We start from the raw sequence: 15739 nt of genomic DNA on the forward strand, positions 1-15739 counted from the left end.
CTGCCGGGTCATAAGGCACTGACAGTTTTTTAAAAGCCTTTTTAACACGTGTGGCCAAATGGAATGGTCAGAGTTGTACAATGACAAGAATGCCCGAAAGGAAGAGCCTCCGGGACAACACACCCCATCTCTCACTCTCTGACGGCTGAAGGTCCACTCACCCAACAGGGGGGCCTTTCTCCAGTAACCATCCCGGATCTCCACGTAATCGTACCAGCACAAGCGGCTCTTAAACAAATCCATGGAGGTGAAATTTAGGATGATCTGTAACGAATTACCATAAAGTAGGGTTGAACAACAAAGCCGGCAGAGTTCTGAACGGCGCATCCTACATGCCGATGTTCTCGTGTTACCCCTTAGCATACAGAGCCCTCGGACCGCAGTAGGAACATCTTCCCAAAACACACACACGCAGGAAGTCTCCTGACATAAAATAATAAACCTTAGGCGGAGTGGGGAGTAAACAGAGGGAGATGGGCCCTTTAGTTCTGTCTGGGGACTCTCTTGAGCTTTTGAAGTCGGTGAGGTGGTTTACAGAAAGCAAGATGCGGTTAAAGATAGGCAGGGGCAAGGTGAGACTAGGGATTTGGGAGGAGGTAGAGAGGTCAGCGAGGTTCAGAGATACGGAAGGATCTTGTAACATCATCAATCATTCCAGACGGTCTGGGGTTAGCTCAAGTGCAACTGAGCGCGGCTGCGATCCGCATCCCTCAGCCAGGACCTCTCATTCCTGAAGTGATACCATCTCCGAGAGCCTTCCTGAACTCGGTCCACCCATTCAATCCTGTCATCTTATTCTTACGGATTGTCCACTTACTGTGTGTTACTGATCTAGCTCTCCTCCATGTCCCCTTCTAACGGCTACTGTTGACGTGATCCCCAGACTACCCAGCCTTCCACAGCTTGCGTCTCAGGTTTTGCAGACTGGCCCCACTACACGCTTAGAAAACCCCTAAAGAAATCCCTCTACCCTTATCTTTAAGTCAAGCGTGCCCCGTTTTCTAAACTCTCTTGTTTTCTAAGCTAACCTGTGTCCCTTTCTCAGTGCTCCACCGGTTACAAATGCCCTCCCCCGGCCCAGGTAAGTATCGCATTCCTAGTCCGCGCTCGGGTGAAACCACACGATATTTGACCTTCAGGAATCCCCATTTTCTCTCCCTCTTTGGGGTGTCTAATCAGATAGATCTGGGCTCACACCTCAGCTCCGCCCCTCTCTCGCTCTAGAACCTTGCAAAAGTACTCGATTCCCTCATCTGGAAGACAACGTGCACACCACCAGGTTGTGGAGGAGTCTGTGAGAGAAACAGCATACAGAGTGGCTAGTGCTGTGTCCGGCTGTGTCTGGCGTGCGGGAAGCACTCCATAAGCACACTTCTAAAAGTCAGAATATACACTGAGTGTGCCCTTCGCACACCACCGCTGACAGTGCATCCCTCACAGGCTTTCTTTCTACCCTGATTGTCACTGAGAGCGCCCACTCCTTCCCCAGGGCCAATCCCATCCAGTGGGATTCCTCCACGGAGACCAGCGGTCTCCTAGGAAATGAAGAATGAATTCTAAAGAGCAACAGATGGGGTTGCGTGTGGCTGTGTGAGTGCCATGGGCGTGTCTCCCAGATGCCTAGGGAGTGAGGAACCCAAGCTGGGCGGCATCTTAAATTGGGGTGTCCCTGGGTTTCCATCAACTCTGCATTCTGCTTGTGATGAGGCAGGGTTCAGGAATGCTTACAGGCTGGTCCCAGAAGAATTCTTTAGTCTCTGCTCTTTTAAGATTACAGTGAGGAAATGTTTAGTAAATCTTCCTTGGAAACACATTCATGGTCTGACTGAGAGGGATAATTACTCAGGCTGATTATTTTAAGTACGTTAGTGAACCGTAAAGACCATCGGGGAAGAGGTGATGAGCGAGAGGTGCTCTGAGAGTCAATCAAGTTTGCTAATTACCAGCAGCGCCGGGGAAGGCTGGCTGACGCAGAAATGGGAATAATTGCAGGAATTTCAACGATGTATATTCTCTGTGCCCCCAGTGAGCACTAATAATTGAGACTTAGTGAAGCTTACACGGTTCAAACATATCACACAGCCCTGCTGTGCAGCACGTCAGTAATGCAGAGGTTACCAGGCCCTCCTCCTCCTCCTCTTCCTCCTCCTCCCCCTCTTCCTCCTCCTCTTCCTCCTCTTCCTTCTCCTCCTGCTTCCTGCCTGTTAGCATCACTAGCAGGCACAGCCATATCCATGAAAAAGGTCTATGTCTTGGGTTCAAGAGGACAACAACACTGTGTTTGCATGTGTGTGCGTGTGTGTGCGTGTGTGTGTGTGTGTGTGTGTGTTCGTGTGCATGTGTGTGTATGCGTGCGCTCTGTGCACCTATCTATGCACACTTATATAGAAGGCAGAGAAAGATGTGTTTTGTCTTCCTCTGTCACCCATCCCCTGATTTTCTGGAGACAGGGTCTCTCACTGAACCAGAAACTTGTCGTTCTGGCCATGCTAGTTTGCCAGCAAGCTCTCAGAATCTGCCTGTCTCTGTTCCCCTAGGCTGGGTTGCAGGCTCGATAGGCCATGCCTGGCCCTTCATGTGAGTGCTGGGGATTTGAACTTGGATCCTCATGCTTGCACAGCATATACTCTTACCCACTGTGCAGTCTTCCAAGCCCTGACATTGTCTTAATACTTAACTGTGACAGCACCTAAGCACATGTAAATGCATGTGTGTGAGAGCTCTGTCTCCTTTGTGTACCATGACGACAGACCAGTATTCAGGTTCTCAGGGCCTCCATGGTGTGGGCTCCCGTCTCAACTCTCATCAAATTTAGTCACCCTGAGTGAGTGCAATTTTCTACTCCGTGATAAGCAGAGTATCAGCAGCTAGCGGGTGGGGTTGGTACAAGGATGTGATTAATTGACCTACAAAGCTTACTGAGGGAAAGACTCCAGTGCACAGAAAATGCCTTCAATGGACCGTGGCCGCTGCTCTCTGGTCCTCACATTATACTTAAAGTTATGAAGTAGGAATATCTGTAGGCTGAAAATATCAACTATACCCCACTATCTCTCCTTGTCCAGGCTTGGCTCCACCCTCACACGTCCACACATCCACTTGACAAAGGTTCACTGTGCCACGGCTGTGCCACTCACAGTGGATGCTGTGACTGATGTGGACAATCTCTGTCCTCAGTACGCCTAAGGACTATAAGGGACAGAAAACAGTGGTTATGATACTGAGCCATGCTTTGACATGTGTGGTCCTAGAGAGATTTGGGAACACAAGGATATCCCTTCACCTAAGCCCAAAGAAAGAGGGCTAATCGGAGACAAGCTCAAAAGTATCTGGATTCTTCCAATGAAAAGATAAAGATTGGAGAGATGGCTCAGTGGTTAAAAGTCTGAGCTGTTCTAACAGAGGACCCTAGGTCAGTTCCCACCACCCATGTTGGGTGGCTGATAACTGCTTGTAACTTCAGCTCCAGGGGATCAGGGCTCAGGGGATCTGGGTCAGCTCCAGCTCTCTTCTGTACTCCATGGGCACCTGTATACACACACACACACACACACACACATACACACACAAACACACACACACAAACACACACACATACAAGCACACACACACATGCACACATACAAACACACACACACACAAACACACACACACAGACACCCACACACATACAAACACACACACACACACAGACACCCACACACATACAAACACACACACACATGCACACACACATGCACGCACATGCACACACACCACACACACCCCTCAACACATATACATATAATTTACATTTTAAAAAAAATTTAAGAAAAGATAAAGCTCAGAGTTCAAAGCCCCATTCTGTATTTTACTATGTGGTTGGGCAATTTCCCCTCAGATTCTTTGTTCGAAGAATGAACATAACAGTGCCCTGTAGTGGAGCAGAGAAGATCCATCCTTGGACGGAGGAGAAGTTCTGGCCCTGAGCTCGCTCCAGAGCACAATGAAACCTTCAAGGCCAATGGATACAGAGCTTTCTAAGCCTCTAACATCTTCCAGGGGCCCAGGGCCTTGGCATTCTCCAAGCTCAGCTATAAGACATTCCATGGCTTCCTTCCTGGATCGGAGTGCAGACAAAGAAATGGCCAGCCCACCCTACCGGAAGGCAGCCATGGGAGCAGCTGCCAGCAAGGTTGGAGTGAATGATGTGGGTTGACATCAACACAGGTGGAGGGAGAAGGTGGCCACGTTGCCACCTACCAAACCACTACTCTAGTATGTCAACACATTCTAAACTGGACACTTGCCCTCTAGCGTACCCTAACAGTCCAGATAGACAGAGTGTGGTTTACCTGACAGCTTGATTCATAACCTATGTAGACAGTACATGCCAGGCCTCCATTTATATGGGTAAGACTGGCTTTGAAGTTATAAAACAGAGGAAGCAATGCAAACAGGTGTGCTCCTGGCACACAGTAGGTACGCAGAACAGCTGCTACTATTAACAGCACATGGGTTGGGTTCTCCTACTCCACCTGGCTTAGGGTGTCACACTATTCCAGATGGGGGCCCAGACTACCTTTTAAAGATGATGTTAACTGTTCGTGTGTGTGTGTGTGTGTGTGTGTGTGTGTGTGTGTGTGTGTGTGTGTGTGCAGTGTGATACCCAGGTATGTGTGCACTGATGTAATCAAAAGAGTTAGTGTCTTCACCTACCTTTTCCCCTGGGGTGACGGAGATCCTCCAGACGCAGTGGGAATAAGAGGGGTAGCCATTTGGGAAACCAGGTGCAGAGAAGTTTCCTGATGTGTCCTGTAGTGTTTCCCCACACGCTGCACAAGCAAAACGACAACTCTGAGGCAGGCACACACAGGGTTTCCACCCGAGCTACTCTACCCAGGCCTGTGGAGTAAAAAGCCTTTCCCAAGCCAAGCCCTGTGAGTGACTGATGGGAGGTGAGCCAAGTGAATGGCCGTTTTTCCTACCAGGGCAAGCAAAAGTAGCATCTTGGTGCTGAGGGGTAGCGCCCAGAGCTCCTGCCAAAGGCTCTCAGGACTCCGTGTGGCTTGATCTTGGTTCAGATCTCAATGCTCCAGCCATGAGCTGAACCAATCAGGGTCCAGTGAGATCACCTGCATCACACCGAATGGGTCCACTCGGGGTTTGTCCCCCACAGAGTGTTCCAAGGATTGTGAAATTGATTCGCTGATTGGTTATGAGAGAGGTGGAGTCCAGAGCCTTGGGCATGCTAGACAAAGGCTCTACCACCGAGCTACGGGCCTCCAGCCACACTGGAGCCTTCATGACTGCCTACGACAGCAACCATAGCAGGGAGAGCACAGAAGTATAAGCCAGGAAAGCCAAAAGAAAATATGCTTCGGAACTCCTTTATGCTTTTAGCTTGACCTCGCCTCCTTCCCAATCCTTTTCTTGTTGCTATTAAGAGCTACCAAACAAACAGGAAAGTAGAGAAAAATGCAGGGGTATGGGAAGCTATAGTAGGATGGTCTACAGAGTGCTCCGTTTGTCTCTGAAGGTTGCCCAGTAATGGAAGAGTCTAGAACATAGAACCTGCATGGGAAAAAAATTACTTCTTCTAGTTCTTCCTTAAAAGAAATGAAGAAAGGGGGAATTCCTGCAGCCTGGGAGCTAAAAAACATTTGTATTTCCTGAATTATGAAGACGGATACCCCCAAAACTATGAAGCCAGTGGCTTGCTGAGTGTCCATGGCTGCATGAGGGGTAACCATGCAGTTACCCACGAGCTATAGGAACCGGGATCCTTTACACATCTCCTCCCTCTCTTGACGCCGCCTCTGCTTGGCTGTTGCCCTAGCTTGCAGTGACTCCTTGGAGCATCCTTTGCTGCTTTTGGAGCTACAGGAAAGAGTGTGCAGAGGTCTGCCCATCATTCGCCTCAGGAAATCCTGGCTATCAGGGCCTCAGTGTCACATTACAGAACAACTGCCAGGCAGAGTGAGGCTCTCTCCCAGCGGTCAACACCCGCCTCCCGAGGGTTCCATGGAAATTATTTTAGAATAATCATCAGCATCCTGCAAGAATAGATACATTACTGTGTGCTCCGGGATATTTACCAGCTGCCGGGGAGCCTTTGGGGAAACAAGCAGCTTTTACAGTGTAACTAAATAAATACTATGGCATTTCCCAGGGAATGCTCTAAGGTTTCCCTTTGAATTCGGAGGGTTATATGATACGTGTGTCCCGCATTTCAGCCCTAGCGTGCCCCCAGATGACTGAGAGATGGCTGAACACATTTCCTCATTCCGTGAGGATGCAGCCTGCACAGCATTTTGCAGTCCCCGTGGTCCTGCCTTGTAGGGCAATGTCAGAGCCCCGATTTTCTCCAGTGGCCCCAGTTTCAAATATTCCACCACAAATCAAAATGCATCTTGTCTGAAGGGTGTGGGAAAAGCTACTGGAGCTATTGGTAATGGAAGTCCCGTCTGTCTTCCCCAGTCGCCTAAAGTTCATTCTGCCCCGCCAGTGCACAAACTTGCCTGCTACAATTGATGCTTTGCATAGATTTAGAAGTGCCTTGGGGCACTGATCCCAAGATGACATGAAACAATAAGGATACCAAAGCAGGTTAGTTTTAATTGTCAACTTGATACAAAATGGTACTCCTGGGAATGAGTACGAATGGGGAATTATCTAGACCGGTTGGCCGGTGCGCATGATCTGGGAGGTTGTCTTGACTGTAATTTGAAGTAGGAAAACCCAGCCTACTGTAGGCGTTACCATTCCCTAGGCAAGAGGTCCCAAGGCAGGAGAAAGCAAACAAGGAAGGATCCACACATTTCTTCTCTCTCTGCTCTTGACTGTGAGCATTTAAGTTCCTGCCATGGCTTCCCCCACCACAATAGATTGTAACTTCAAACTCTAAGTCAAAAAAGCCCCTTGTCTCCTGGGCTGCTTTTTGTCAGGATTTTATCACAGCAAGAGAAAGGAAACCAGAACACAGATGAAGGCACAGAGGGTCAGTCTGAGGAGGGACGGCTGCCCTAGCTCAGAACAAGCCTTTGCTATGCCCTAAGATACTCTCTGGTCTTTAATAGCACATGCCTGGTAACCAACCCTGAGACACAGCACACTTGTTCGGTTTTGGGAACCGGACCCTTATCATCCTCAAAGCACACCCCCACTCTTTGTCTTCCTGCTAGCTCTTGGTTCTTCCTTTGCCGTATTAACATTCTCCAGTTCCCTAGAAAGAAAAGGGACCCTCAGAGCAACCATGCCGCACTGTGCTGGCTTCTCATGCTCTCTTCTCTCTTCACTCAGTGCTTTGTCAAGAACTTCAAAAGCCTCCCATGGTCAGGTTTTTAAGGCTCTGAGCCTGCTATGCTCCTCTCTCAGCTTTCTGCACTGCACTGCACACTTCCTAACAAAGACACAAGAAATCATAGCTGCCAAGCAGTGGTCCTTTCAGTTCCCAGCAAGGGGATGGGGTTGCTTGTACACAGCATGCATTGTGTAGCACGGGATGTTAGGAGTTGCTGGGAGTCCCCGCGACTCACAGTTACCTGGGCATTTGTACAGCTTCCTGGCTTGAGCTATATCTCCCTGACTGAGCCGCACGCGTTGGCCAATGGTTGGCCTGACGCCATTGTCGTCTCGACGGGGGAGGATGGTGTCTAAGAAAACTCCTCTACAGGAAGAAAAAAAAAAGAGAGAGAGGGAGGGAGAAAAGTCAAGGCTGCCAAACTATGTGTGAGGAGACTCCCAGTCTTCATTTCCTTCCTGGTAACCCATCAGCGTCCCTGTCCCCATCACTTGCCACCCCTGCCCCTTGCTGCATGACTGAGTGGTTTCTTTCTCACCTTGTGATAATCCATCTCATCTGATCTGCCTACTCATTTCCCAACGGGAAGGCAACTGCCAAGTTCAAAGGTGCACCCTAGTCCAGTAGTCTGAAGCCTGACTTTCTTAGGTATACGGAGTACTTCCACAAAGCCCTTGATAGGCCCTTGCCCTGGGGCCATTCTATTGTACCATTTGGAGATCACAGTGTGAGTGGCTCCCCCTGGAGTTGTGCGCCAGGCAGTACTTTGTGTAGATAGATGATAGGTCTTGGAGCTGCTACGGGAAGAGCCTGCGGACTGGTCCAACAGCTACACAACAAGCACAGGTGGGTGAGCTGATCAGTCAGACTTTGCTGGCCAGATCAGATGGACCATGAGCTAAATCAGGAGCACTTAGAGGTCAGCAAAAGCCACCCATTCCTGTGTCAGGCCTGCCTTTGCCACGTGGGGTAACTTGACAATCCTCTTCCGTTCTCTGAACCTTTCTGAGCCTCAGTTTACTCCTCTGTACAATAGGAGTTTGTCTGGTTGCTCATGTTGGCCTCTTCTAGCCCTAGCACCTTACTCTACACTTGTGTGACTAAGATCTAAAATGCAAGGGGCATTTCTAAAACTTAAGAGGACCCCCAGATGCCTGGCTGAGCCATGGTTTACTCAGTGCAGAGTGCAAGCCCCCTCCTCTGCCTGTAGAGCCTCTATTTTGGCCTGTCCTATAAAGTATCCCTTCTCCGAGTCTTTATTCTGAGAAGCGTTGTCTCGCTCCTTTTGGGTGCTCAGCTTTCGTTCGCTCGTCACCCTGACTGAGATCCAGCCAGATCAGCGGTGCTCAGTGGGGACTTCTCAGTGTCATCTGCCTCTCTACACCTCTGGAAGCGGTCAGCTCCTCGTTTCTCACTGTCCTCCCCGGGTTCACAGGCTTCACTGCATTAAGTGGGAGAGAGAGCAACCACATCTACTTCCTGCTCGGATGATGCCCCTGCCTCTGCTCTTTCCATGCTGTACCACGGAGAGTTCTATCTGCAGGGAATTGTTTCCTGTTCAGAATCATCTAGTAGACCCCAGTGCCTGGAGCCACCTCCCTGTGGCAGGGGCCGAGATCCAACCCTAACTCTGGCTAGGAACTGAGCTCATCCTGCCCTTTGAGTTGTCTCCTGACCTTCGCCTCTGGAGATTGGGTTAGAAAGTGCTCTCAGCTCCTCCCTGCTCCTCACTCTCTTCTTATCAAGAAGAAACCGGTGACTCAGTTCTGGCCAGTGAACCCTGCAGACAACCCTTGACCCCGTACCCTTCTCCTGGGTGTCAGACAATTGCCTGAGTTCATGTGATCAGCACCTCTTGCGGAATTCTCTCCAGAAACTCTCGACTGTGTCCCCTTCTGTGGGCCCAGCCTCTTTTGCTCCAGTCCTGCAGTGTTGTAGTAGGGGCACCCCAGCAGGCAAGGATAGGTGTGTGCTTGGCAACTTCCTGTCACTTGGCTGTCTGGGCCCTTCACTCATGGCTTCTGGCCTCCTCTCCAGTCATATCTCGTGTTATCTCCTTCCAGATCCCAAAGAAATTCCTGCATGGACTGTCCTCTCCCTAGACTACCCACCCTCTACTCCCAACCCCTTGTCTCGCCGACCCACAGATCCTATCCATTCTCTGGACCCCCATCATCTCTCCCCCTGGCTTAAAAGTCTTCTAGGACCCTGTCTATCCCTCCCATCTGACGTTGTCATGTTCTCTTGACTAATTTCCTGTCATACTACATACATTTTTTAAAAAATGTGTGGTAATATTTTCTCCTCTTTCAAAAGAAAGTTTCTCATTTCTATCTTGGGGGGAAGGGGAACACACACCCTACCTACTTCTTTAATTAAATTATGCAGCCACAATCAGAAACTATCTTCAAAGAACTTCGCAAAATAATTATTTACATTCAACAGAATCAGCTAAATGACACACAGAGTAGATATTAACTGCTCTCTCTGTCTCTCTCTGTCTCTCTCTCTGTGTCTCTCTGTGTCTCTGTCTCTGTTTCTGTCTCTCTCTGTCTCTCTGTCTCTCTGTCTCTCTGTCTCTCTCTCTCTCTGTGTGTGTGTGTGTGTGTGTGTGTGTGTGTGTGTGTGTGTGTGTGTGCGTGTCTCCAGCTCTGTGCTCTCTTATATTCTCTGCCATACTGGATAAAACACACCTTCATTTCTTTCTGCTTACATCACCTTGTTATCTTTTTGGCTGTGAGATGCTTGTTTTTCCCAGTCAGACTCTCAGTGTAGTTTCTCTCCCAGAAGCAGAGTTGGGTCTCCTTTGCCCAGCATTTAACCCTCTGCCCTGACTGTCTCGGAGTCTCATGTCCTCATTTCGGAGTCCTCCAAGACACTTCAGTGGCACCCCTGTTCTCCCCTCCTGACACCAGGTTTGAAACCCTAAATCATGACCCCTAAGACAATTCTGAATTCAGTTACCTGCTACACAACAGAGACACTTCTGCCCTAGCAAAAGACACGGCACCTTGGGATAGCTTCCTTGAAAGAAGAATTTGGGGCTTAGCCAGTGACTGGCAAAGCCACCAGTGGGCCTGCCACCTACAGACCATGTCCCCTGTCCACTGTTCTTAGGGCATCTCCATGTGCCTTCCTGTCCTTTCCTCTTCAGAGGACCCTGGGAGGCAGTCCTATTGCCACTAGGCTCCCCAAGTGACTTGGTGTGGGGACAGAGCTAGAAATGGAGAGCCAGCTCGAGCACCTACACAGGACTGGAAACTTCGGCCAGAGATTTTCCTCCTCTGCCTACTGTGCATGGAAACCTGTTGCTCCTTGAGCACAGTAGGTGATGGTCTGAGTGCCCAGGAGGCTTAAGACAGAAGTCCCAGGCTGGACACTGGCTCACAGCCAGTCTTTGGAGCTAGGACATCAATGCAATTCCCTGAGTTACTGACAGACAGCTGGACTCTGGACAATGCCCACTCTCAGAGCCATCCTGTATGTAGCACTGTAACACTGCACCTTTTCTCTTTCTGGATAGACAGTGCTCGGCACCGACTTTAAGCTAAACAGGGACGGTTTGGCAAATGCTTTAGAGGATAAAAATGTCAGCTCTGAGTTTTCCAAACAAAGACATCCCTGTACCAGAGAACTGTCTCCTCATCTCCTGGACCCATGCCCAGAAAAACTTCTAAGGACATCATCCCCCATTGCCTGGGCCCAACCAAAGCGGGAAAGGAAAAAGGGCAATAAAACCAGAGGGGACAGAGCTGAAAGGAGAGAGCTCAGGTCGTAAAGAGACTCAGAGACACAGAGACGAGTTTCCCATCAGCAGGAAGGGCTTTGTCTCACAGGCCTGTGCTCTGCAGGCAATCCCCGCTCCCTCACAAGCTAAAAGGCAAGCTTTGGTAAAACCATCCAGAGGAATGAGTTGCAGTTAGAAGTGGAGAGGCCTCTAACGAACCACCCACAAAGACCGCAAGTAAGAACCTGTTGTACAAAACAACCTTCTAAAGCTTCATACAGAAAACCTTCGCAAAGACCAGTACAGACATCCAAGATATTTGTGGAGGGAAAGATTCCAAACCCTGGGGCAAGAGCTGATCAGAAAGCTAGGGGAGATGGTTGAACTAATGCACCTCACCATCATGATAGTGATGTGCCTTTGAAAGACAGGTTGCCATTTCTCTCATCAGAGGCAGAGTGTATTTCTTCTCTTACCTGATTCTGGCCTTCTGGGCTGCTCTGGACAATAGAATGCAGCAGAAGTGACGCTGGGCAGGTTCTAGAGTCTGGCTTTTAAGAGAGCCATTTTTAGACTCCCCAGCCCAGTCGAGGTCTGGGCAAGACGAGACCAAAGAAAGAGCTGGACTGACCCAGAGTATCAGAAACAACCACAGTAAGTTGTGGTTTGAGACACTAAGTCTGGTAAGGAAACCGTGCAGCAGTGGGTATCATAGCAGTAGCAGAAGTCTGCCTGGGGGCCACGGCCCTGCACACCCTGATGCTGTCTCTTGCCAATCTTCCTCCTGGGCTTCTAGGCACTTTGGATGAGGTGTGATTACTTCATGGGTTTGGCCCAAGGGTTTCCTCTGGTCTGTGCTGATAAGCTAGTTCATGCTGACTTTGGAGTTAGTCAAGGTTTCTTCCTGAGGGGCAGAAGCGATGCGATTATGAGCTAGAGATCACAGGAGGGGAAACGATATTTAGGAAAAAGAAGAAAGTAAGACAAAGTAGGATGCGCCTCTGCTTGGCCCTAGGCCCCAGAACTTAGTGCGGTGGATGGCAGGGGGCCACTGAGAGGAAGGTGGCTTCGTTTCTATAGCCTCACATGCCCTACATAGCAGAGGCTCACAGCTCCCATTCTGGAGAGGAGCAACAACCATTTCCTCTCTCATTCCTCTACGATGGAGATCTCCAGACCTCTTTGACCTCACACATCCACTTTAAACAGTAACAAATATCTACTGGGAATCTAGATGTTAGAGACTCAAAGAGAAAATGAGGTAGTGTCTTTGTCCAAGGATCTCAGTCTACTGGGGGAGGGAGAGATGTGTCAGATAGACGGAGATGGCTCAGCCACTAAAGACTAGGCTCATGACTAAAAACACAAAGTGATATGAAGAGTTACAGAAGTTACAGAAATAAGACCCAAGGCACAAGCTTCTCAGTTGAGCCAATGTGACATTGTGTCCTTGACAGTCGCTATATTCCAGCCCATAGCCTCTAGATGACAGGTGGTGCTACGTTATTCCTTTCATGTTCTCCACATCCAGTCTCAACCTAATCCCAACACTTACATTCCCATCCACCTCTCTTATCCCTGGTTAGGTTTCAACCTATCCAATCCATTGGCTTCCTGAAACTCCCTCCATGTTCTAGCTGGCTTCAACTATCAGCTTGACATAGACTAGAGTCATCTGAGAGAATCGCCTAGATCAAATTGGTCAATGGGCCCCCTGGGGGCCATGTTGATCATTAATTGATGTAGATAGGCAAAGTCCACTGTGGGTGGCACTATTCCCTGGGAAGGCAATCCTGGGTTGTTAAAAGAAAACTAGCTTCTGAGGTTAGAGATACAGCTCAGTATTAAGAACTTGCTGCTCTTGCGGAAGACCCAGGTTCAGTTCCCAGGACCCACATGGTAGCTCACAAAAGCCTATAACTCCAGTTTCAGGAGACCCAGTGTGCTGCCCCCAAGGGCACCAGGCATAGGTGAATGGGCCAGAAAGCATTATTCCACTGTGGCAGTGGTTCTCAACCTGTGGGTTCACAACCCACACATCAGGTATTCTGCATATCGGACATTTACATTACAATTCCTAACAGTAGCAAATTTACAGTTTTGAAATAGCAACAAAATAATTTTATGGTTGGGGGTCACTAAAACACGAGGAACTGTATTGGGGGGGGTCACAGCATCAGGAAGGTTGAGAACCACTGCTCCTTGTTTTCTGCTTGAAGTTCCTTACTTCCTTCAATAATGCTCTAATACCTGGAAGTATGAGAATGAAGTAAACTCTTTTCTCCCAAGTTGCTTTGGTCATAGTATCTTATCACAGCAACAAAATGGAAACTAGGACACCTCCCAGCCCCAGAATAGATTCCTTGAGGTCTAGTTAGTTTGCCAGTCCAGAAGAGGAAGCTCCTTCAGTTCAGATTCCTGTGTGGCAATGCCACAGAATCACCTGTCCACCCTTCACTCACGTATACTAGACTTGGAGGCTGCACATAGGACTGGACCTAGAAGGGGCTCAGAGAGCACTGCTCCATCTGTCTCAAGGAGACTCAGGAACTGGTTTGAGCAACACTCTCTGTGGGGGGGCTGGGACTCCCGCTTGGGTGCAGTAGACAGGTCATGACTGAAGCAGATTTGTGGCTAGAGAAATAATGTCCCTGAGGAGCTTGGGATTCACCAATTTGGCAACCTCATGGCTAGGATGCCTTGCTCAAGAAACAAAGAGTTCTCTTGGCTTCCTCTTCAGAGCCAACACAGACAAGCCAATGGCTCCCTTTAATCCTGACACACGTGGAGACCCAGGATGATGAGTTTTCCTCTTTGCCATGCCTACTGGCAAGCAGGATTTGCTGCTCGCACTGAGAAGCCTCCACATCCTGCTGACGTACATTCTGATCATTGACTTCCAGACTTCAACATGGCTGCCTGATTTCCCACCATGCTCTTTTGCTGCGTGTATGCGTGTGCATTGGAAATCACCTCAGAGCTTTCTAGAGGAAGGATTAGATAAATGAACAGACTGTTGTAGGAGGATGCTTAACAGCTAAAAGGGGGGAAATATTTGCAGTCCGTCCTTATAAGTGTTCCCTTTAGGGCTGGGAAGATTGCCAGCTGGGATTAGTGGGATGAGCATCTGTGCACGGACACTTATTTGGATGCAAGAGCGGTGTGGAGAACACTTCTCCCTGCACAGCCCCACACATGGGACAGACCCCAAGTGTACCTGAGGTAAATATCAGGCCCAGTCCTCCTCTGCTGAGTAGCACCCATTCCCTAGGACCTGAAAGCAGAGAACCTGGGTCTTTGTTCTCACTCTGATCTGGGTACCTGAGCTCTCTCAAGGTGGCTGGAGCCTAGTTTTCTTTGTCTCTGAAAACAACCTGTGATTTACAGTCCTTTCATCTCTCACACGGCCTAGCATCCAATAAACAGCCTCTTCTAGGACGACAGCAAGTACCTCCCGATTAGTTTAGGATGTGCATTAGTCAGAGATGCCCCCACCCAATGGGAATTCTACAAAAAGCCTTTAGGTTATTCTCCCCGATGACTTTTCCATAATTTCTCTTCTCCAGCTGCTCCTTCTGACATGAGGGCATGATGGAAATGCCAGCTTCACAACGGGACTCAATCTCATTAGCAAGAACATGATTAGATTGTATTTCACGGCAGCCCAGAGGCCACTGTATTTCAAGGGTGGACAAGCCACCCATGGTAGGAGCATGCCCAGACCCACTCACTCTCCACAGACCTCAGGACTCCTACCCAAGCCTGAGGCAGGTGCAGTAAAACAGATGTCCCAGCAAAGGTTCCGACCTTGAGAAGGTGTTCCGGGCATAGTGCATGATGCTGTCGAAGTCGTAGGTCTCTCCCAGAGAGCTCACCTCGCCGGCTTCCATTTTTAAGAAATTATACTCCTGACCTGTGACACAACACTCTGTTAAGGACTAGAGAAGTAAGGCAGCATCCCGAGTGAAGCTGGGAAGAGGAGGGTCCAGGGTAACTTCCTACTGCTCCTGTTACCTGAACAGCCAGACAACAGGATTGGTTGGGCTTCTGGCTATTCTTTGGAATAATGTAGAAATTTGAAATATAGGGTAAGCCTTATGTTCTCTCTGACCCACTCCCAACACCCCTCCCCAAATGCCATTTGAAATTTACAACTATGCTTGCAGAAAGATTAGCACTCAATCTACTTATCCAAAATATTTTGTTTAAAAAAAAAAATCCAGCAGCCAACAGAGAGATACAGAGACCAAACGTTAGCTGGAGCTTGGGAGTCTTATGGAAGAGTTGGGAAAAAGACTGAGGGACCTGAAGAGGACCGGGACTCCTCAGGAAGACAACTGAGTCAACTAACATGGACCCTCAGGGGCTCCCAGAGATTGAGTCACCAACCAAGGATCGAGCACAGGCTGGACCTAGGCCCCCTGCACATATGAAGCAGATGAGCAGTTTGGCCTTCATGCAGGTTCCCCAGCAACAGGAATGGAGCTGTGCCTGCCTGGTTTTGGATCCCGAGTCCCTGAATGGACAGCCCTGTCTGGCATCAGTGAGAGGGAATGTGCCTAGTCTCACAGCAACTTGATGTGCAGGATGGGGGTGGGGGTGGGGATGTTGACATCCAGAGGGGAGGGTGGAATGAGGGAGGGGACTTGTGTGAGAGGCACTAGGAGAGGAAGGGCTGATATTGGGTTGTAAAGTGAATCAATAAAAACATTTAGTAAAAAAAAAAAAAA

At 49.1% G+C, this 15739-nt stretch overlaps 1 protein-coding gene across 1 annotated transcript in view; it reads right to left on the reverse strand.

The window, feature by feature from the left end:
- Tll2 (tolloid like 2) overlaps window positions 1-15739 on the reverse strand; it is a 115324-nt gene that overhangs the window by 27413 nt on the left and 72172 nt on the right. The window contains exons 7-10 of the mRNA XM_032895500.1: window positions 14817-14922; window positions 7524-7648; window positions 4699-4814; window positions 162-264 (exon numbers count right to left, since the gene is read on the reverse strand). Coding sequence (XP_032751391.1) covers window positions 162-264; window positions 4699-4814; window positions 7524-7648; window positions 14817-14922 — 450 coding nt within the window. The remainder of the gene's footprint in view (window positions 1-161; window positions 265-4698; window positions 4815-7523; window positions 7649-14816; window positions 14923-15739) is intronic.

This window comes from Rattus rattus, chromosome 2 (genome assembly GCF_011064425.1).
Source record: "Rattus rattus isolate New Zealand chromosome 2, Rrattus_CSIRO_v1, whole genome shotgun sequence".
NCBI lineage: Eukaryota > Metazoa > Chordata > Mammalia > Rodentia > Muridae > Rattus > Rattus rattus.